The 21,927-nt window shown below is 42.8% G+C and overlaps 1 protein-coding gene across 1 annotated transcript in view; it reads left to right on the forward strand.

The window, feature by feature from the left end:
* Positions 1 to 798: 798 nt before the first annotated feature.
* The window catches only part of GNAL (G protein subunit alpha L), a 213,500-nt gene continuing 192,371 nt past the window's right edge, over positions 799 to 21,927 (forward strand). The window contains exon 1 of the mRNA XM_054817315.1: positions 799 to 1,575. Coding sequence (XP_054673290.1) covers positions 1,122 to 1,575 — 454 coding nt within the window. The 5' untranslated portion in view covers positions 799 to 1,121. The remainder of the gene's footprint in view (positions 1,576 to 21,927) is intronic.

Here is a 21,927-nt window from a genome sequence, read left to right on the forward strand (position 1 = left end):
ACACATTGTTTCATCCAGCAGCCATGTGCCCCCAGAAAAAGACTTAAAATTTTATGAAATGTTATAGTAGAAAAACTGCTGAGATTATGAAGAACGTGGAGACGGATGAAGCTGAAGGGAGACACATTTGGAATAACCTGAATTTGTCCAGGACTTCTCATGAGGAGGGCTGCCACTGCCTTTGAATTGACTGACTTCAAGCACCAACCTTTCCTCCGCAGCCCAACACACCACGCTGCTGGAGTACTACTATTGCCAACACTGACTGAAAAAAGCAAGCAAACCTGAACATCGCCTATTATTTTCTCCTACCGTCGCACCCAAAGCCTTCCTCCCACAGCACCGTTAGTCAGCATGTGGGCGAGAAGCCGTTATGTGTGTACAGGAGCTGAAAACCATGTTGTAGCTGTGAGGATAAGAGGAGTTCCCTCAGCCTCTCCCCAGGCCGCTGGTCACCCTGAGGGGTTCCTGTCTGTGAGAGGCCTCAGCCTTAGTTTATCCCCGAGGGAGAGGCTGTCCGTCAGGGGCTTAGGCCTGGGCCGCCCCTCGGGAGGCAGCCGGGGCTCACATAAGCGGCCCGGTAGCCCTTCCAAGAGGGAGGAAAGAAGGAGGGCGGGTGGTGTAGGCAGCGAGGGGGCGAAGATCTCCCAGCCTGTGCGCGGAGTGGTTCCCGCTCCGCGCACAGGCTAGGAGATCCTCGCCCCCTCGGGCGGGCAGGCGGTTTATCGGACGGGATGGCGTGAGGGGACGGCGGAGCCGGTTGGAGGGACGGGGGCGGAGGGGGGGGCTGCTGAACGTGTGTGCGCCTGTGTGGCGGCGCGGGCGGCGTGCCCCCGCCCTTTCCCCGCCGGCGCCCGGCGCTGCGCGGTGGGCTGGCGTTGGGGTATTTACGGTAAGGTGGACCCGGCGGTGGCAGCTCGGTGTCAGGTGATCGGCGCTGAGGAGCCGTTGCCGCTGCCCGGGGAGGAAAATGCAAGATGGCCCAGCGGGGCCGTGAGGGGCTCCGAGGCGCCCCCTCCCCGCCCGCCGCCGCTGCCGCCTCCCCGGCGCGTAGGGCCGGCGGGAAGCGCTGAGGCCAACCCCGCCGCGCCAGAGCCCATCCCCAGCGGGGGCACCGAGCCATGGGGCTCTGCTACAGCCTGCGCCCGCGGCTCTTCGGCGACGCCGGCGGTGGCGGCGGCTCCATCTCCAGCGCCGGCGCCGCTTCGGAGCCCGAAGCGCCGGCTGAGCCTCACGCCGCCCCGCAGCCGCAGCCCCTCGGCGCTCCGCTCCGGCCCGGCGGTAAGCCCGGCGGGGAGGCGGACGGGCCGCCGCTGCTGCTGCAGAACGGCGGCGGTAACGGGGCGGCCCCTGAGCGGCCGCCGGTGCCCAAGGCCGGCGGCCCCGGTGGCGGGGGGAAGGCGGCGCGGCAACAAGCGCTGCACCAGCCACCGGCGCTGCAGAGACCCTGGGAGAAGCTGCGCCTGGAAGAGCGGGAGGCGGAGAAGGAGGCGAGGAAAGTCAGCAAGAGCATTGACCGGGCGCTCAAGGAGCAGAAGCGGGAGTACAAGCAGACGCACCGCCTGCTGCTGCTGGGTACGTGTGTGTGGATGTGTGCATGGATGTGCGTGTGCGGGGCGTGTGCCGGGGCGGGCAGGTGCCCCGCGGGGCTCCCCGGCAGCGCCCCCTCCCCGGCTTCCCCCGTTTTCCTTGGGCGCCCTCCATCCTTCCTTTGTCTCCCCGCTGCCCCCCCCCCGGCCCTGCCCTCCCGCCCCCCGGCCGTCTCCGTCCCCGGTCTCTCCCCCAGCCAGGTTTCCACCTTCTTTTCCCTTCCTCCTCCCCCTCTTCTCTCCTCCCTTCTTCTGGCCCTGGCAGTGGTTTTGCAATGGAGAGAACACGATCGGCGCTTGTCCTGCGAGGGCGAGCGGCTCCACCCAGGCCGCCGGGCGGGAGCGATGCGGATGGGGGAGCAGCGGGGTCTTCCGGGGGAGCGGAGCCCTGCCGCGGGCGGGGGGCTGCGGCCATCGACCCAGTGGGGGCTGCCTCGGCGAGAAGTTGTCTTAGCGCCCGAGCAACTCGGAAACATTAAATAAAATAAAATAGAACCACAGTAGAATGGCGGAAAAATGGCCATGCATAAGATGTGTATAGCCTATGGATAGATGATTCTCCTCTGCCGTGTGTAACCGGGAATGGTTTAATGAGGAGCGGTAGTATGGGCTTGTGGCTCCTAAATGAGAGGAGTGCTGATGAGCAATAGGCTCCTTCTTTAAAGAAGCAGTGAACGGTGTAAGGGGAAATAAGCTGATATAGGTATGTACATTCCTCACAGACATTGCCTCTGCTACAAGATGTGTTCTTCAGCTGTTGGCTCTCAAATTTTTTTAGGGATGACTTGTCAGCTTTTGTCCCCTCTTCTCTGAGGTGCTACGTGCGGTCTGCTGTTGCCGCTGCTCTTTCTAAGCATTAGTTAATAGTCCTCTCTAGAGGATTTGTACCAGCTGATACATTTACAGTATGAAAACCACAGGGGTATCTAATACAAGCATCTCATTTCCTGCAGGAAACAGAACAGTCATACTGCAGGGCTTTTTTTATGGTCTGAGGAGAGGGCTTATTTGGCATCTTAGCTGTGGTCATATATCTCTGTTTTCTGTTTAGTGTGGAGATACTGATTTACTTTTGCTTTAGCTTGCTTTGCGTGTTTTCATAAAGTTGCTTGATATGGAGGTTTGGTGATTATCTATGTGCTTTCCAGATTTTTGGATAGTCTTACGTCTTTCTTTGTAAAGATGTGTTTCTGTGTTATTGGATTCCTTCATTTCTGTTGGTGGGTGAGGGGAGGAGAAAATATGAAATACAGCAGTGCACAAAAGGTATAAGCAATATTTGCCAGAACTGTAGTGCCCCAATTCTAAAAAACAAATCACGGACTTTATTTCCCAGAAAATACCAGCCTGTAGGGTACCAGTGCAACCAGTAAAAGGAAAGAGGAAGAAGATGTAATTCATACTCCAGGGAATTGATAATATTCTTTGTAAAATGTTTCTTCTGATACTTGAACTGTTATGGTATTTAACTCTAAAATTTGAAATATTCCTTTAAAAAAGCATATTTTTAAAAGGTTTTCCTTCCTGTAACCTCTGAAAGTGTGTTGTGACTAGTATGGCTACAAGAAGGCAAAGATACTGGCTGGTGGCCTTCTTCTAGAGAGCAATGCAATTCCTTGAACAAAAGGATCCTGACAAATAGATATTGCGTGTAGTCTATAACATGGGTGGTTGTCATAGTAAACCTGAGCAGTAAACACCTGTTCAGAAACAATGAAATTTGAAAAATAAACTATCTCCAACCCTTAGCACCCTGAAAGAAACTCAACACTCCTAAGACTCTGTGTTGAATTTTGTATTAAATCTGTGTCATAATTAGAAAATACTCTCTTGATCTCCATACTGCCTGGAGGAAATGCTGGATTATTGTTTCAACCCTGGCAGATCAGGGCCCGACATAAATGTTTGATTTGGATATATGGAGACCTGCAGGTGCTTTGTGCTGCTCTTTGCAAAGAAGTGGAAATGCTGCTCTAGATAAGAGGAAATATTTAGAATGGGGTTAGAAGGGTTTATTTGTCAGAGGACTAAAGCAAAATTGCATTGCACAAGGTAATTGTTTCCAGTCTTGCACAGAGAAAAAGACTTAAGATGTATACAAAGGTCTTCTAGATATTTTATATCATCTGATATTTTATAGCGTTTCTGGTGCTAAACAACTCTATCTCTGTCCCTAAGGTGTTCCTGGCAGAGTGAACCTAAAAAGCATACCTTTGCTAGAGAGAGGAGGAATATTTCTGTAGATAAACATGGAGGAAATGCATAGCAGAAGGGAAATGGTGAATGCAGTGACAGCAGAGCACTGTCACAGAATAAACAAAGTTGAGCAACAGCATTGGTGTTGGCTTTGTTTGTTGCTTTTTTTTTAAATACAAGTTTGTAAATAATAGCTTCATTTTGTTTTGTCCTTGTATATCTTGCACGTGAATTGGGGCAAGCTTAGAGAATATTATCAAAATTTTAGAGGAAAATGCAGTGTCTATTTTCAGGAGCTACTACTAGATATCAAAAGGGTATGCAAATAAATGCATTAGTATAAGAACACTAATAATCTCTAGAGTCTCTAAATAAGTAGTACATTAGAAGAGAAGCTTCTATAAATGTTTGAAAACAACCTTTCCCTAAAAGCACACTAATTCTCCTTTTATTATGTCTAAAGAAAACAATCAGCTTTGTGATGAGCTTTGCCTATAAGTTACCAAAATAATATGAAGTCTCAAAGGCTTTATTTAGTGTATGTTGGTAAATAGCTCTCTAAGAACATATTCTTACCTGTCGCAGCTTCCCCCCCAACTAATGTCTCGTGCTGCACATGATGTTTTGACGCTCCCTTCTAACCCACGTTCAGAAACGCTTCATGTGTTTTGTCATAACCAATAATTGTGAAAAGGGGGGTGTGCTGTAAGCCCTTGAGATCAGCTGTCTGCGTGTGCCTCCCACATAAATAGGTATATCTGTATCAGGTAGCTATAACTGATGCACAAGCTTTACTCGTGCACTGGAATAACAGCAAACGCAATTTGGGTTTGTTTGTTTTTCTTCTTCTGCAAGAAGATGAATCCACATAAAATGGAAACTTGCTTTCCACTGTAATTGCCTATTTCTTGTTTAATGTCCACTTTAAAAAGAGGAGAAAGGGCTGGAAACCTTGAATTGATTATTGTGCACTGTATTATATGTGTTTTTCTTTTTTTATTTCCTTTTATTTTTAGAAATGAAAATGTTAATCTGTGCAGAATTCTTAGGATGCTTTTGTTAACCCTGAGATGAGGATTTTTTTTTTAAGCATACATACTTACTGCAGAGATTTACAGGGCTTGATCAGAGTCTTGTAGCTTTGGTTTCTGTCTTGTTTTCTGTTTGGTCTTTTTTCCAGAGAACTGCACACACTCTCTTCTACAAGACTGTTTTAGCTGATGATTTTTCCTAGAAACTGTCCAAACATTACAAATCATTTTATAGAAGCAATTTGAATTCTCATTTCCAGTCTTATATTTTAAACTATTTTGCGAGTAAGTAGGGTGAAGGGGGATTGGCTTTAAACAAAGTGCTAACCATGGTGGTACAATTAAGGATCATGTAATCTTAAAGAAAGAAAGGCTAGATAGAAATAATTTTTTCCTAGATAGCTGGGGTCTTCCAGTCTGCTCTGGCTCCTGTCTTTTCCATTTCCCCAGACTGCTGGTTGCTGTCCTAACTTTGAATGACTTTCTCAAGCAGAACTCACTCTTTTGCACTTCCCTGCTAAACTGAAACTGAAAGTGCTGGGAGTAAAAGCTTTTCTATTCAGCAGAAACTGAAAGTAATGATATAGGAATTGAGGGAGGGAAAATGGAGAAAGTAATTATCTTAATTTAAAACATACTGTAGCTGCTTACATGATATTTAAGTATTAACTTGATAGTGAAATTTAGACATTTGATGTTTATGTACAAAAGTGTATAAAACATACAAAGAAGCATAGGTCCCCTGAATTCATGGAAATCAAACACAAAGATGCCTTGTCAAGCTTGGGGAGTTCCTAAGCAGTAGACCCATGAAAGCTCAGAGGTGTATAACAAAAATAATGCTTTACTACAGTTTTCTTTTTCTTAACTACACACCTATTGACTGTTGTCAGAATCAAACTGTGTTGCAAACAGGATTTCTGCTCTAACAGTGGCTTTTAGACTAAAATTGCAGTCTGCTATTTACATATGCTGCATCAGCAAACCCTTGAGTTTATCACTCCAAACCCAATTTTAAGTATTAAATGTAATAAATCTTATTAAAGAAATAACTTTAACTTCTATATAGTGCCAACTCATGCTTACTGATAAATACTTGAATTTAGCTTAGCTTGATATGCTGATACTTTCCGTGTGCCTGCATAAGGCTGTGTGCTTGAAGTGTTTTTCTGTTACCACCAGATATGATGCCCGCCCTGCTCCGTAACTGAGCTGGGCACTGCCACTTGTGTTCCAGGGTGTTGCACCTTCCTGTTGCATCCTGTATATACTTATCTCATAAAACTTGTTGGTTTGTGCTGATAGATTTAGGATCCCTACAGCCAGGTAGTTCTTGGTGGGAACAGAAATTTTCAAGACTTCAAGATAACGGGCTGCAAATACTGACCAATATAATAAAGTAAATGGATTTTATAATCCCTAATCCTTTGCATCATTCGTGTGCCTTTCCAAATGCTCTTCTGGTTTTGTTGTAACTTATGCCATCATATTGAAGTGTACATGCACTCCTTGCAGATGAGGAAACCAGTAGGCAGAAGTCATCAGGACATGTTGGAATTAGTTCTTAACTTTGGGGGTTTTTTGAGTGTACTGAAAGTGATTCCTGATTTACAACACTTAGCTTTTCTTTATTCTGTAAATTACTGACCAATTGCATTTAGCCCATGTTTAGCTGTTTTAACTGATTTCTGTTCTTTGATTAATTTTGCTTATTTTTTTAATCACTTAATATTTAAGAAAAAAAAAAACAAACAAAAAAAAAGGGGGTTTTGTTCTATTCCATGGTAGGTATAGCAGTGCTGGGAGGCTCTGACTGCTCTGCAAGGATAGGTCCTGCAGCGGTTACTTAGGCAATACAAACTTTCAGTTATTAGGCAAGTTGTGTATATCAGTGTGTATTCCACAAATGCTTATTGTAACATAGGGTCTTAATTAAGCAAGTTATGCTAATATCTTCTTTGTCTTTTTAAGGTCCCATTACCATTGTAACTTTTTGACTGCAGAAATTTGAAAGAGTATGTAAAACTTCTGGATTTGCTTGTTTTCTTTTTCTCTAAGCCTTTTCCCCCCCCAGTTTAGAAGAAACACAGTTTGAAACTTTGTTCCCATGTTCATCCCTTTCCACTGCCCAGCCATGCGCTCTGTATTTCCTACCTTGCCAGCCCTTTGGCATTCCTTAACTGACTCTTACAAGATTTTTTTTTTTCAGTCTCCAAGATAACTGTATAAATAATACTTATATTGTGGGGTTCTTTTTTTTTCTTTTTATTGTAGCATCTTTGACACAATGAAACTATGTAAATTTGTGGAAGTATTTACTGCTTGGTTGGGTTTTTTCCTAGAGTTATGGCTTCCTTCGACTTACTTTTCAAGTCGGGTACCATTTGAGCTTAGAAAGTTGAATTAGTTTTTTAAAAGTTTTTTCTTCTTTTCTTTTTAATCCAACAGCCTGACTGAGCTGTGAGGGAAACCTGGCCCTCCCTCTGCTTACCAAGTTTTACTTATTTCATAGCCTGTTCTAGAAACATTTTGGCTTTGCTGAATGATTCTTCTCTATGGGCTTCTGAATAATAGAGAAACAAAGGCGTACAAGATAACAGAGCTGTTGCTTACCCTCCGGTACATAGGATAGAAACTTCTCAGTTACCATTTTGCACTGGGGAAGTCTTGACCATACCTTTCCGGGTTTTCTTAAATTCTGTGTGCTTTGGATCTCATGTAGTGTCCAGTAAGAGACTCTTCTTAGAGTGGATGCTTGATGAGTTGAAAAGATTAGTAAAATGAAACATGGAGCAGATGTTATTCAGCCCATTGACTGGTGTCACGGTCCAAAAGAAACCTAAAGCTGTCTTTCACTGAAGGTGCAGATTTATTTTTTAGAGATGCAAAAATGTATGTCAATAGTTGTTACTTACTATATTCTTAACAAAAACAGCCTTTCATAGATAGTTAAAATCATCCAGTTATGGTTAAGATTTACAGCCTTGCATAGTTGTTGCTGTGAGGTATTTGTTGTGCTGCAGTCATCAACACATCTTCCACCTTATGGGCAGAAGCTTTGTCTTACTATGCCATTACTTACAACTGTCTGGCACAACTGTTCTAGCATTTTTAATATTTTGGATGTTTTCTTTTGATAATATAATAAATCGATAAGGCTGGGTGGTTTGTTTGTTTGCACCCAGGAGTGCAGGTTCTGGAGGAAATACGGCTTCGTACCTGGTCTATGCACATCATATTTATGTCTTTTCCAAAAGTGGATGAGTATGTTAAATATACTGACTAGCAGTATATCGTATTATCCCTGTAGCACTATATAGGTGTATGTTAAACTCCTGTCTCATTATTTGTCTGCACATGAATATTGGATAAAAGTTTTAGATCTTAAAGCCTCTCTGGGTAAGCTGTGTGAAGAAGGAAGGATGTGCTGTTTGGGACTAGAATAAAGTATTTAAGAAAATACTTTTTTTCCTTGTTCTGTGTTTGTATGCAAAGGATCAAAAAATCAAAGAAAAAACTTGCCAATTAATGTCTGTAACATAAGGTATAACATCAATCACCTGTAGTGGAAGATCTTAACTGATAAGATCTCTTTGAAGTCAAACTTGAATTGCTTCCTCATAATCTGGTATTTTACATTTGTTTTGTTTTTAAACTTAAGTTTGAAGAATTATAAATTCCACTTATATTTAAAATAATGTTAGGTTTCAGAATAATAAATTATTCTTTCCCAAATACCATTACCATAGTAAGTTAAATCCAAGTCATATTTTAAATTCTATGCTGTCATCTTTAACTTTATTTTAGCGAAGAATTTACATGATGTGGGAACAACATAGATTTTGGAGCTTATAAAGCTGTTTAAAAGTAGAAAGCTCCCCTCCTCCCCCCCAGGTATTTAAAATAAACAAAAAGGAAAAAGAATTGAAAAGGCTTTTACTTTCTCTGTGTGGTAGGCTGACCCTGGCTGGAGGCCAGGTGCCCACCAGAGCCACTCTATCACTCCCCCTTCTCAGCTGGGCAGGGGAGAGAAAATACAACAAAAGGCTCCTGGGTCGAGGTAAGGACAGGGAGGGATCACTCACCAATTACTGTCACAGGCAAAACAGACTCAACTTAGGAAAAAATTTGATTTATTACTGACTAAAACAGAGTAACGAGAAATAAAACCAAATCTCAAACCTTCTGCTCGCCCTTCCCTTCTTCCCAGGCTTGACTTCACTCCTGATTTCTCTACCTCCTCCTTGCCAGCAGCACAGGGGGACGGGAATGGGGGTTGTGGCCAGTTCATCACAGGTTGTCTCCGCTGCTTCTTCCTCCTCAGGGGGAGGACTCCTCACACTCTTCCCCTGCTCCAGCGTAGGGGTCCCTCCCACGGGAGACAGTCCTCCATGAACTTCTCCAACTTGAGTCTCTCCCACGGGCTGCAGTTCTTCACAAACTGCTCCAGCGTGGGTCCCTTCCACAGGGTACAGACCTTCAGGAGCAGACTGCTCCAGCGTGGCTCCCCCACTGGGCCACAGGTCCTGCCAGCTCCAGCGTGGGCTTCCCATGGGACCACAGCCTCCTTCAGGTGTCTCCATCTGCTCCAGCATGGGGTCCTCCATGGGCTGAGGTGGAATCTCTACTCCCCATCACTCTGCATGGGCTGCAGGGGAACAGCCTGCCTCACCTTGGTCTTTTCCATGGGCTGCAGGAGAATCTCTGTTCCAGTGCCTGGAGCACCTCCTCCCCCTCCTTCTTCACTGGCCTTGGTGTCTGCAAAGTTTCTTACGTCTTAGTCCTTTCTCTGGCTGCAAAATTCTGCTGCTAGGTTTTTGGTTTTTCCTTCTTAACTATGTTATCCCAGAGGCGCTACTACTGTTGCCGATTGGCTTGGCCTTGGCCAGCAGTGGGTCCGTCTTGGAGCCGGCTGGCATTGGCTCTGTCAGACACAGGGGAAGCTTCTAGCAGCTTCTTGCAGAAGCCACCTCTGTAGCCCCCCCCCCGCTACCAAAACCTTGCCATACAAACCCAAAACACTATGATAGACAATACAATTTTGATAGTTTCTTTTAAGAAGACTTCATTCCTATAAAGGGCATAAAGGAAGGTCTTCTCAGCAATCAATTCAAGCAAATTGTCCAGTTGGTCTTCAGAAGCTGCAGAAAAGGAGAACATTCCTTCTGTGATTTGACTTAGCGCATGCAATGGAGATAAGTAGCAGGCTGAAAAACATCTGTAATAAAAACCTGACAATAAACTGAGCCTTCACTCTCTGTGGGTATCTCTTCCCCAGTCCCAATCCTTTTTTTAAAATTATTTGAAAATACATACTTTTTGATACATGTAATATACTCTGTATTTGATTTGTCATATGTGAATTAAAATGGATACAAGGAGTTTTATTTTTCCATCATGAAGAATGAAGGGTATGTTAAACTGCCAAAAGTGTGGGTGATCATGGATCCTTTTTCTGTGCAATTGTAATTTATATTAAGCAACTTAATCTTTTATTGAAAACTGTCATGAATGTTGCTGGAGACATTACCAACTCTGTTATGCTACAATTCTCTTAATTATGGCAAATTAGTCATTCTGGCTCTTGAAGCAAATGCAGAATGCACTGCATGGTGTTAGGCAGTGCCTTCTTAATAATCATCTTTATTTTCTTGAATGCCTCACATGTGGAGGATTAAGCTACAGCGGTAGCAAGTTGCTTTTTTCTTGAGTGAGCATGCATTCATATTTCATGTTTGAATTAATTTCATGTTCATTGAAGAATAGTTTTCTATTCCAGATGATACTTTTTCAGATAGATGCATACACATGTGTCTGTGCATACATGCGATCATTGAAGTTCTTGTAAAACACAGTAGATCACCATGAGGAGTCTAGGTGAGTTAAACCAGTCTTCAAGAGTACATGGTTGGATTATATACCCATGCGTAGCTCATAGGCTTAAAGCTTCATAAGAACAGGGCAAGTCTAATGGATTCTATAACAAGATTGGGTTTTTTCATCCTTTGATTCACTGGACGTTTGAATTACAAAATAGACTTATGTGTTATCTTCTGCCTGTTCTGAGGTTGCTGCACTTGTCTAATTCACTCTCTAGGAGAGATATGAACAAGATATTAAATGCTTCTAATGTATCAGCCTTTGCAAAGACAAAATTATTTTTTTATGTTCTTATATAAACTATACACCTAAGATGCAGAACAATATACTAATTTGTATGAAGGACATATGTAGAAATAACCACTTCATAATCTGCAAAAGTACGGTTAAAGAGTTTTGGGGGTTTTAAATTTAAAAAAAAAAAAGTCTCTTTCGCTTTCTAAATGTCAAGATGCCATGGAAGGTATTTATGTCTCATAACCTGTCTGTTTTTCCCCCCAATCACTTAATCACCTAATATTAAAAACTGAACTAAGAAAAAAATCCTTGATGTGTACAAGGTAAGTTTTTCTGCTTCAGCTTTAAGAACCTTGTAGTATACTACTGTTGTGTATGATGCTGTGCAACCTAGTCATGTATAAACATACAGGAAAACTGCATTAAGGATCGACTATAACTTAACATGACTTTCAAATCCTTTTATTCATTGGGTCTGCTGACTTGTGAGCATGGCTTAATGCAGAACAGTAGCTGTTCAAATTGTTTTGCTTTTGTCCCTTGACAATATTTCCATGAAGGAAAACAGATGGGAACTATAAGACATTAATTCTGGTTCAGATCGAATAGTTGATCTTCCTTTGATTTAACATTTTGAAAGAAAAACAGAAATCTTAAATTATTTAGAGTATTTTCTCACACTTTTGGGGGAGGGTGCAGCACAAAAACCAACCAACAAACCACCCTTCTTTCAGGTAAATTCTGATGATTTTGGTTTGTTTAGCAGAACTGAGCTTCCAGTTAATATTGATCCGGATTGTCCCTATAGATGAAATAGCACTGGGAGGGGAACACAAGCTTTTGGCACTTGGAGAAAGACTGGGTAACAAACTGCATTTAAATAACTGTCATGCATTGTTCCTTTTAGTAAATACATTTTTCTTCTTACTCCTAAGAATATTTTGAACAGCCTTACACTTCCTGTGATTCTTCAGTGCTCTAAAGTATTTAATTTCCCTTGATGGAAGACTGATACAGACACAGTAGAGCTGCACTTGATTTAGTGCTTCTTGATGCCTTGCTTTCAGATCAAGAGCCATAGCAATCCCTCTGATGCTTCCATGAGTTTCCAGGTGCACCCAGGGTGTATAAAGCTGCTGTTACGAATTCTATTGCTGTTCCCTCAGGTTTTCTTGTTCTACTCAATGTGACACCTGGATTCATGAGCTTGTTTGATCAACAGTGTCTTTCCTACTTGATTGTTCTTGAAACAGTACAGCTGGTGTGTTGTTGGGTTTTGGTTCTGTGTTTTTTGTGTTTTTCTGTTTCGTGGGGTTTTTTTTTTAATGGAGAAACTACAGTAATATTTAAGGAGGCAACATACTCACTCCTAGGGCCTTCTACATCTTAAGTGTGTATATATAGAAGTAAAGATGTTGACTCAGCAGAGAGGAGCGGGAAAAAAAGAACAAAAATGCCTACAGTGGTGTTTGACTTGTGATATGCGGAAGGCTCTTCTGTCAGTGGGTTCTGGCTCCAGGTGTATGTCAGCTGTGTCTTTGAACTACCAGAGATGGAAGGAAAAATGTTTCATGGGAAAGCTGAAAAGGAGACAATAGTTTCTTGATACTTGAAGTTGCTCATAATTTAATGTAGAAATGATCACCTGAAGAGTAATCTACTCCAAAGACCATTTGGCAGTAGTCCTCATTTAATTAAAAGGGATTCAGAGATATATGATCTATCTGCCAGAGACTGAATAATACTTTCTAACATGTTGGGAAAAGTTAAAGTAATGCAGTAAATAGTCAAACAGCCTTTCAGATGACTGTGTTACAGAAAGGTTTGGGGGGTGGGCAGAGGTGAGATGGGACTTTCATGCTACTTCATGCTGTGCCCAGTACCATTGCTAGTGCTCCTCGTCCAGCAGTTTCAGAAAAGGGAAATAGGGACTCTGATGCTCTGAAGGAGAATGAGCAGATGTTTCACACTTGGTCTGCCTTGCTATACAATGCTTAAGAACAGGTACACGTTAATACCTGGTTCAGCTCTTGGAGACCATTCACTTTAATACCAGTTTCTCAAGTTTTTTTGCATTGCTTGTGTGAGCAATAGCACAGCCTGTCAAGGTTCTCCAGCACCTGGTGTTCTAGTATGTGTAGATTGGATGCAGGGCAAAACAAATACATAATTTTCTCAAGCCTAAGCAGCGTAAGATCAGTACATCCTACTGTGATGACTGCCACTGAAATGTAACCTTTTCTTAATGACAATATTTCTCGAAGATAAAGATGGCTGAAAGAATATGGGAGCAAAAGGTTTTTTTTCTGGGTTTTTTGTTGGTTCATTCCCCCCCCTCCCTGCCCTTTAACTTCCTATTTTAAATGAATCTGTAGCCTCCCTGTAATATTTCACTTTGTTTCATTACGGGTCAAAGAAACTTTATTTAAAAGTAAGAATTTCTGCCTTTACCCCCCACCTACGTATTCTGTATTGTGATACCCCTGGTAAAAGAGTAATTAGAAACTTACTTGAACCAACTGTTAACATGATGTGCAAAGAAATGCTGAAGTAATCTCTCTTAATCCTGCATCAGAAAAAACAATTTGAAGATACAACTGAGTACCAAATAAATAAATATACAGAATTGTCCTGGTTTTGGCTGGGATGGACTTAATTTTCTTCCTAGTAGCTGGTGTAGTGCTGTGTTTTGGATTTAGGATGAGAATAATGTTGAAAACACATTGATGCTTTAGTTGTTGCTAGGCAATGTTTACACCAAGCCAAGGACTTTTCAGCTTTTCCTACTGCCCCACCAGCAAGGAGGCTGGGGGTGCACAAGAAGCTGGGAGGGGACACGGCCAGGACAGCTGACCCAAACTGGCCAAAGGGATATTCCATACCATATGGCATCATGCTCAGTACATAACTTGGGGGAAACTGGCCAGGGACACGACCGCAGATTGGGAACTAGCTAGGCACTGGTCAGTGGGTGGTCAGCAAGTGTGTGTGCTGTGCATCACTTGTTTGTATATTCTATCACTTGCTTTGTATATTCTATTATTATTATTCCTTTTCTGTCCTGTTAAACTGTCTTGATCTCAACCCATTCACCATTTTTTTTCTGATTCTCTCCCCCATCCCACTGGGGGGATGGGGGACGGGGGAGTGAGCAAACAGCTGTGTGATTGTTTTAGCTGCCTGCTGCCTTGAAACACAACAATCCTTTTGGTGCCCAATGTGGGGCTCAATGGGTTGAGATAATGACAAATCTGACCAGAGTTCATTAGAACAAATTTGTTATAAGCATTCATTATATTAGGTAAATAGTCGCTGGTCACAGTGTTGATTTATTTGCTCTCAAAGTTGTTGCACTTGTTCTCAGAGTTGTGTTATATAACACCTTACTTGCAATGTATGTTCCCTATTGTGCTGTTTATCATCTCTGTGAACTGGGTCAAGGTTATCATTGTGGTGTATTTCATCATACCATAAGTCAGTATTACAAACTTGTTGGTTGCAAGACTAATCTGGTATTTCTACTCAGCATTACTGTCACCTCTGTACTTTGGGAGCCATCTATTGGAAACTATTAATAACATCTTATTTTTTCTCCTTGGGGAGCTAATCTATGGAAGGGATACCTTCCTTCACCTTCCCCTTCTCCTCCATGCTAATTACAGTAGCTCTTGGAAATGTTGAATATCTCTGGGATGTTCAAACCAGCGTCATCCTGTTGTTATGTTTCCTGAATGTGGTTCAGGTCTTGTTTAGAGTTAAACAACTATTTAAAAATACCACTCAGAGATTAACCCCCATGACTGGCACTGCAGCTACTCCAACCCTACGATGGGTACTGTGGCTGAACCAGAGAACCAACCAGTGCAGGTATCAGTCACCCCTATACAGAGGAAGTAGTACACAAAAAAAAAATCAGCTTAGTAAGGGATGAAGATGAACCAAGGTCATCATGAGAACAGGAGGAAGAACCCACAAATGAAATGATAACCACCCGATCCCTATCCCTGAGTGAGCTGTGAGATATGTGAAAAAATTTCAGTTATTGTCCATGTGAGCATATTGTCACCTGGCTGCTCTGATGCTGGGCTACTGGGGCCAGTAGCCTGGAATTAGAGGGTAGAGAGGCCAATCAACTGGGATCCTTGTCTAGAGAAGGGGGCATGGAAAAGGTAATTGGAAAAGAAGACACAAACCCTCAGCCTCTGGAGGTGACTCCTGTCAGGTGTGAAGGAAAGATAATCTCTTCCTTGAAGGGATACATGTCATCCAGGCAAGTGGACCACCATGGAGGGAGGTATCTAGTACCTGAGGGAATTAACCACACTAGAGGTGATTTACGATGACCTGAACAACAAGCATTTATCCAAAGATCCAGATGAAGTCCAATGCACGTGACCCAGATGGCAGAAGTTTCTACATAGTGCACCATAGTTGTATGTCAACTCATTGGCAGTAGTGACCTGGAAAAAGGCAGAGGGACAAATGGTGGATGAATTGGCTGGCCAACTCCAGTAATATGAAGAACGTCTCTCTTCCTCCCTATGGGTCTGCGTCTTGGCTGTGCAAAAACTGTCTGAGAAGTCTGAAAACCTGTTTGAAAAACTCTCCTGGGAGTTCTAGCAGCTCAAAGAGGATATGTCCTACTCTCCGCCTGTATAGACCAGTATCTCAGCTATTAGGAGAAAATGTTCCTCTACTCAGGAGAGAGGGTACAGTGGGTACACACCTCAGGCCACCCTGTAGTTTTATCTGTGTAACCAGAGAGAGGACATGAAGTGAGATGGAAAATCTACCTCAACCCTGGAGGCACAGGTGTGTGAGTTAACAGGAAGAACAATCACAAAAGGGGGTTCTTCCAGGAAAACTGCTGTTCCAATTTGCAGTGAGCAGTTCCCCAGACAGAGTAGAAGGGCTGGTCTGACTTCTGTTCTTAATAAAGGGACTTCTGATTTATATTCACAAGAAGCGAGTAGCAAATATGATGACCAGGATTAGAGGGGCCCTGCCTCCAGCCAGGTGGAGGAGAGGGACAACGGGGTTTATTGGACTGTGTGGATCCGATGGCCTGGCACATAGACCCACAGGAATATAAGGCTCTAGTGGACACCAGTGCACAGTGTACTGTAACGCCATCAAACTATAAAGGGGCAGAAACCATCTGTATTTCTAGAGTGATGGGAGATCCCAACAGCTAACTGTACTGGAGGCCAAAGTGAGTCTAACTGGGAACGAGTGGCAGAAGCCCCCCATTGTGACTGGCCCAGAGACTCTGTGTATTCTTGGTATAGACTACTTCCAGAGAGGGCATTTCAAGGACCCAAAATGGTACCGGTGGGCTTTTGGTATAGCTGCCTTGGAGATGGAGGAAATTGAACAGATGTCTACCTTGCTCGGTCCCTCAGAGGACCCTTCTGTTGCGGGATTGTTCAGGGTCAAAGAACAACAGGTGCCAATCGCTACCGCAGCAGTGCACTGATGGCAATATTGCACCAACTGGATTCCCATCCATAAGCTGATTTGGAGAGCCAAGGAGTGATCAGCAGAACTCACTCACCCTTTAACAATCTCGTATGGCCAATGTGAAAGTCTAATGGAGAGTGAAGGCTGACAGTAGACTATTGTGGTCTGAATGAAGTCACGCTGCTGATGAGTGCTGCCGTGCTGGACATGCTAGAACTTCAGTATGAACTGGAGTCAAAGGCAGCCAAGTGGTATGGCCCAATTCATATTGTGAATGTGTTTTTTCTCAATCCTTTTGGCAGCAGAGTGCAGGCCACAGTTTGCTTTCACTTGACGGGATGTCTGGTACATCTGAAATCAACTGCCCCAGGGGTGGAAACACAGCCCCACCATTTACCATGGACTGATCCAGACTATATTGAAACAGGGTGAAGCTCCAGAGCACCTGCATTATATTGATGACATCATCATATGGGGCAACACAGCAGAAGAAATGTCTGAGAAAGGGAAGAAAATAGTCCAAATTTTTCTGAAAATGCATTTTGCCATAAACCAAAGTAAGGTCAAGGGACCTGCACAGGAGATCTAGTTTCTAGGAATAAAATGAGTGTCATCAGGTCCTGACGGATGTGATCAACAAAATAGCAGCTCTGTGTCCCCTGACTAGCAAAAAGGAAACACAGGCTTTTTTAGGCATTGCATTTGGTTTTTGGAGAATGCATATTCCAAATTACTCTGATTGGTTTTTGGAGAATGCATATTCCAAATTACTCTGATCGTAAGCCCTCTCTATCAGGTGACCTGGAAGAAGAAACATTTCAAATGGGGCCCTGAGCAGCAACAAGCCTTTGAACAAATTAAACAAGAACTAGTTCATGCAGTAGCCCTTGGGCCAGTCTGGGCAGGACCAGATGTAACAAATGTGCTCTGCACCACAGTGGGGGAGAATGGCTCTATCTGGAGTCTCTGGCAGAAAGCACCAGGGGAAACTTAAGGTTGACCCCTGGGGTTTTGGAGTCGGGGATACAGAAGATCCAAGGCCCATTATACCCCAACTGAAAAAGAGATATAGGCAGCGTATGAAGGGGTTTGGGCTGCTTCAGAGGTGGTTGGTACCAAAGCACAGCTCCTCCTTGCGCTCCGACTGCCAGTGCTGGGCTGGATGTTCAAAGAGATGGCCCCCTCTACACACCATGCAGCTAACGCTACGTGGAGTCATTGTGTCGCACAGATCACACAGTGGGCTCAAATAGGAAACCCCAGTCTCCCAGGAGGCTTGGAAGTGATCATGGACTGGCCTGAAGGCCAAGATTTCAGAATGTTGCCAGAGGAGGAGGTGATGTGCTGAAGAGGCCCCACTGTATAATAAACTGCCAGAAAAAGAGAAGCAATATGCCCTGTTCACTGATGGGTCCTGTCATGTTGTGGGAAAGCATCGGAGGAGGAAGGCTGCTGTATGGAGTCCAATATGATGACTCACAGAACCTGCTGAAGGAGAAGGTGAATTGAGCCAGTTTGTGGAAGTGAAGACCATCTAGCTGGCTTTATATACTGCTGATCAAGAACAGCCGGTGCTCTGCCCCTGTACTGACTCATGGGTGGTGGCAAGTGCCCTGTGGTGGTGGTTACAGCAGTGGAAGCAGAGCAACTGGCAGTGCCGAGGCAAACCCACCTGGGCTGCCCCACAGTGGCAAGATATTGCTGCCTGGCTAGAGAAGCTGGTTGTAAAAGCATGTTACGTAGATGCCCACGTACCCAAGAGTCGGGCCACTGAGGAACATCAGAACAACCAGCAGGTGGATCAGGCTGCTAAGATTGAAGTAGCTCAAATGGACTTGGACTGGCAACATACGGGTGAATTATTTGTAGCTCAATAGGCTATAAATAACCTCAGGTCATCAAGGAAGAGATACAACATATACACATGGGCTTGTGATCGAGGGGTGGGTTTGTCCATGGACAAACCCATTGCACAGGTCATCCATGTATGTGAAACATATGCTGTGATCAAGCAAGCCAAGTGGTTAAAGCCTCTCTAGTATGGAGGATGGTGGCTGAAATATAAATATGGGGAGACCTGGTCGATTGATTATATCACACCCTCACAAACCCCTCAAGGCAAGCACTATGTACTTACAGTGGTGGAAGCCACCACTGGATGGCTGGACACATATCCCGTGCCCCATGCCACTGCCCAGAACGCTGTCTTGGGCCTTGAAAAGCACCCCAGAAAGAATTGAGTCAAACAATGGGACTCATTTCAGAAACAACCTCATAGACACCCGGGCCAAAGAGCATGGTATAGAGTGGGTGTATCACATCCCCTGTCATGAACCAGCCTCTGGGAAAATCAATGATACAATGGACTGCTAAAGACTACACTGAGAGTAATGGGTGGTGGGACCCTCAAACATTGGGATACACATTTAGCAAAGGCCACCTGTTTAGTTAACATTAGGGGGTCTACCAATTGAGCTGTCCTTGCCCAATCAAAGTTTCCTTCTACTGTGGAAGGTAGTGTGAAGGGGCATGACCGCAGATTGGGAACTAGCTAGGCACTGGTCAGTGGGTGGTCAGCAATTGTGTGTGTGCTGTGCATCACTTGTTTGTATATTCTGTTCTGTTGTTGTTGTTGTCTTCCTTTTCTGTCCTATTAAAAAGTCTTTATCTCAACTCATGAGTTTACTTTTTTCCTGATTCTCTCCCCCATCCCAGTGGGGGATGGGGTAAGGAGGAGTGAGCAAATGACTGTGTGGTTGTTTTAGCTGCCTGCCGGGTTACACCACAACAAGTATGTTTTGAGTTCAATCCTTTATTCCCTAATACAGTTCTTTCTAAAGTTAGGCTGATAAAGACTTTATTATTGATAGCTGCTTCATCAGCATGAGGTAAGCAACCAGATAATGGAGCAGATTTAAGGAATTTAGGAATAAGTAGACTGAAAGTCCAGAAGTGGCCAGTAAGATTTTTCCATTCAACTATCTATGTAACCAAGAAATCATTTTACTTTCCAGTAGTCTCCCTGCTCTAAATTAATAAGTTGCTTGAATTTTAACATGAATATTACTAAGGTAATCTTCATATAACATGTTCAAGCAGTGGTATTTTTTGGGTCCTTATTTCAGTTCTAAATAGGACATGCACTCTGTCCGACTGACCAACTGCATCTTCTACTTGGTTGGAATTCGTACTACACTTGCTTTTTCCAGCTTGTTTGTAGTTGTAACTCACACAGTTATTCCATTCCTTGAAAGAAAACAGACTGGAAAATATTCCTTAAAAGCTAACTATGCTTTTCACCTATTGCTCTTGTCTGAACTGTTTTTCCAATATCTCAGAAGTGGGCAATGTCCACTTCCAATGGTGGTTTCATTTGTATTTATTTTCTGGAGCAGAATTATTTTTTTTAGGGTTTTTTGCATTTTTTTTTTTTACTTGATTCTTCAGACAATTCAGAACTACTATATATCCAAGTCTTTCTGAAAGTGGCCTGTAAAAATCTTTGTACTCTGCTTCTGTTTCTTGTAGAGATATGGCCTTGTAGTGGCTCATTGAAGAGCACTATTTGACTGTACCATGCTTATCAGAGAGTTGCTGGTCTCCAACATTATTGCTTGTCTACGCTTCAGTCTTTTGATAAGCAAACATTATTCACAGTGCTATCTTTAATCAGTCAGTGACTACAAGTTTACTGATCATGTGAGGATGTTACTAGCAATACTGCAACTAGTTGATGATTCACAATTAGTTCTTGAAATCCATCTATTACCTGATTCCTGATCCACTTAAAATGTGTTGTATTGATCATTTGCAGAATAACATCAGGCATACATATGCTGCTTAATTATAATATCGAATGTCTTATATAGACATAAGCCTTTAACTTAATCAACAGTGTTTGTTATCAATATCCCTCAAATATATTTTTTTTAATTAAGCAAATAACTTATTACTGATTCATTGACCTTAGGTGGTTAGATACCTGTCTTGTGCTCAATGGAATGGGATTTTTCTCAAACTGTGTGTAATCTAAATAACGGGATCTCATACCTGAAAAACTTTCTTTTCGGAGGCCCTGAGGTTGTTTCATAGAGTAACAGTAAATGCGATTGACATTGTTTATGCCGTTATCTGTGGTGATTTGCAGGATATGCTTGGATCCTTCCTGTAAGGAATTCTCCTGTAAATATTAAGAAGAGAACTGTTTAGATCACCTTGTGAAGAAAGAGGGCAAGAATCTCTGTTTAAAGAATTATTTGTGTTGACACGCAGAGCATTATGTGCTGTTACTGTTTTAAGGCAAAGAACATAACCTGATATTTCTGGGTGAATGTTTTCGTTAAACAATGAGGCTGGTTATCCACGTCTTGGTCTAACATGGTCTAGAAGAGCATGGTGCTATTATGATTTCTAGCAAAACAAATTGTTTTATTAACTTGAGGAGATATTTTTGAAACAGCAGTGTTTTGCTTGGTCTGTTCCATCTCTATAGTCTGGTTTTAGGGTGGTTCAAACTGTCCACTTCCCGCTCCTTTTTTTAAACAGAGACAACCTGCTTATTTGAATTGATACTTTCAACAAGCTGAAAATGCTTTGTCAGGATGAAACATTAAGCCAATTGAACGTTTCCTGCTACTACAGACCAGAGCAGGAGAAAAAAAAGTTGCATGATGTTGGGTTTTTTTCCTTCTTGTATTTGCTACTGGCTGTGGTCCAAAAGTGTTTTCTGTGCTATGTTAGATCTTGCAGGCAGTTGCTTGGACCTTTTATGAACAGTGTCTTTGAAATCAGCTGACTCTTGTTACTTTTTGCTGTCTTTGTTTATGGCTGAGAAATTACTGATAATTCAGGTTTTGAAATCATCTTTACCTAAGAGAGTCCAACTCAAAATGTAAAGGTCTTAAATCCAAGCACTTAGTAAATTAACAGTTTTATTTTAGGTTGGCTTTTGGGTGGGTTTTTTTGGTAGCAGTTAAGAAGGATAATATCTGTTACAAAAACTGCATATTGTCAGGATTGTTGTATATATTACATGTTGGGAATCAACTCTTATTCTAGCCCTTTACTAACACAGAGTTCTTACCTTCATAATCCTCTTCTTTATCAATAGGTATTTGAGTGAAGAATTAAGTCTCTGTGAACACATTGGGGTATTCTCATTCTTTAACTCATCCTAAATGCATACTAAAAATTATCTCAATTTATAAAATTGAGATATATATATTATATATAAAATATATTGACAGACCTGAGTCTGTCATCCTGTCATCATAAATAGTCTTTTTTTTTTTTCTTTTCAGGTGTATACATTTTTTTCAGAGCACCAGGTGGCTTGAAAAGCTTTCTTGACCCCCATCCATGGTTGAAAATGTATTTAACATTTCAAAGGATAGCCCTTTCTCTGTGGGTGTTCTGGTAAATGTTCTAGCTGGAGCCAGGTCTTCTAGCGTTTTAATTAACTCTCCTTCCTGTGGAGGAAACATGCATTTTCTTTAAAAAGAACTTCCAAAATAGATTGCATGCATAAACTGTGG

Source organism: Grus americana, chromosome 2 (genome assembly GCF_028858705.1).
Source record: "Grus americana isolate bGruAme1 chromosome 2, bGruAme1.mat, whole genome shotgun sequence".
Taxonomy (NCBI): Eukaryota; Metazoa; Chordata; class Aves; order Gruiformes; family Gruidae; genus Grus; species Grus americana.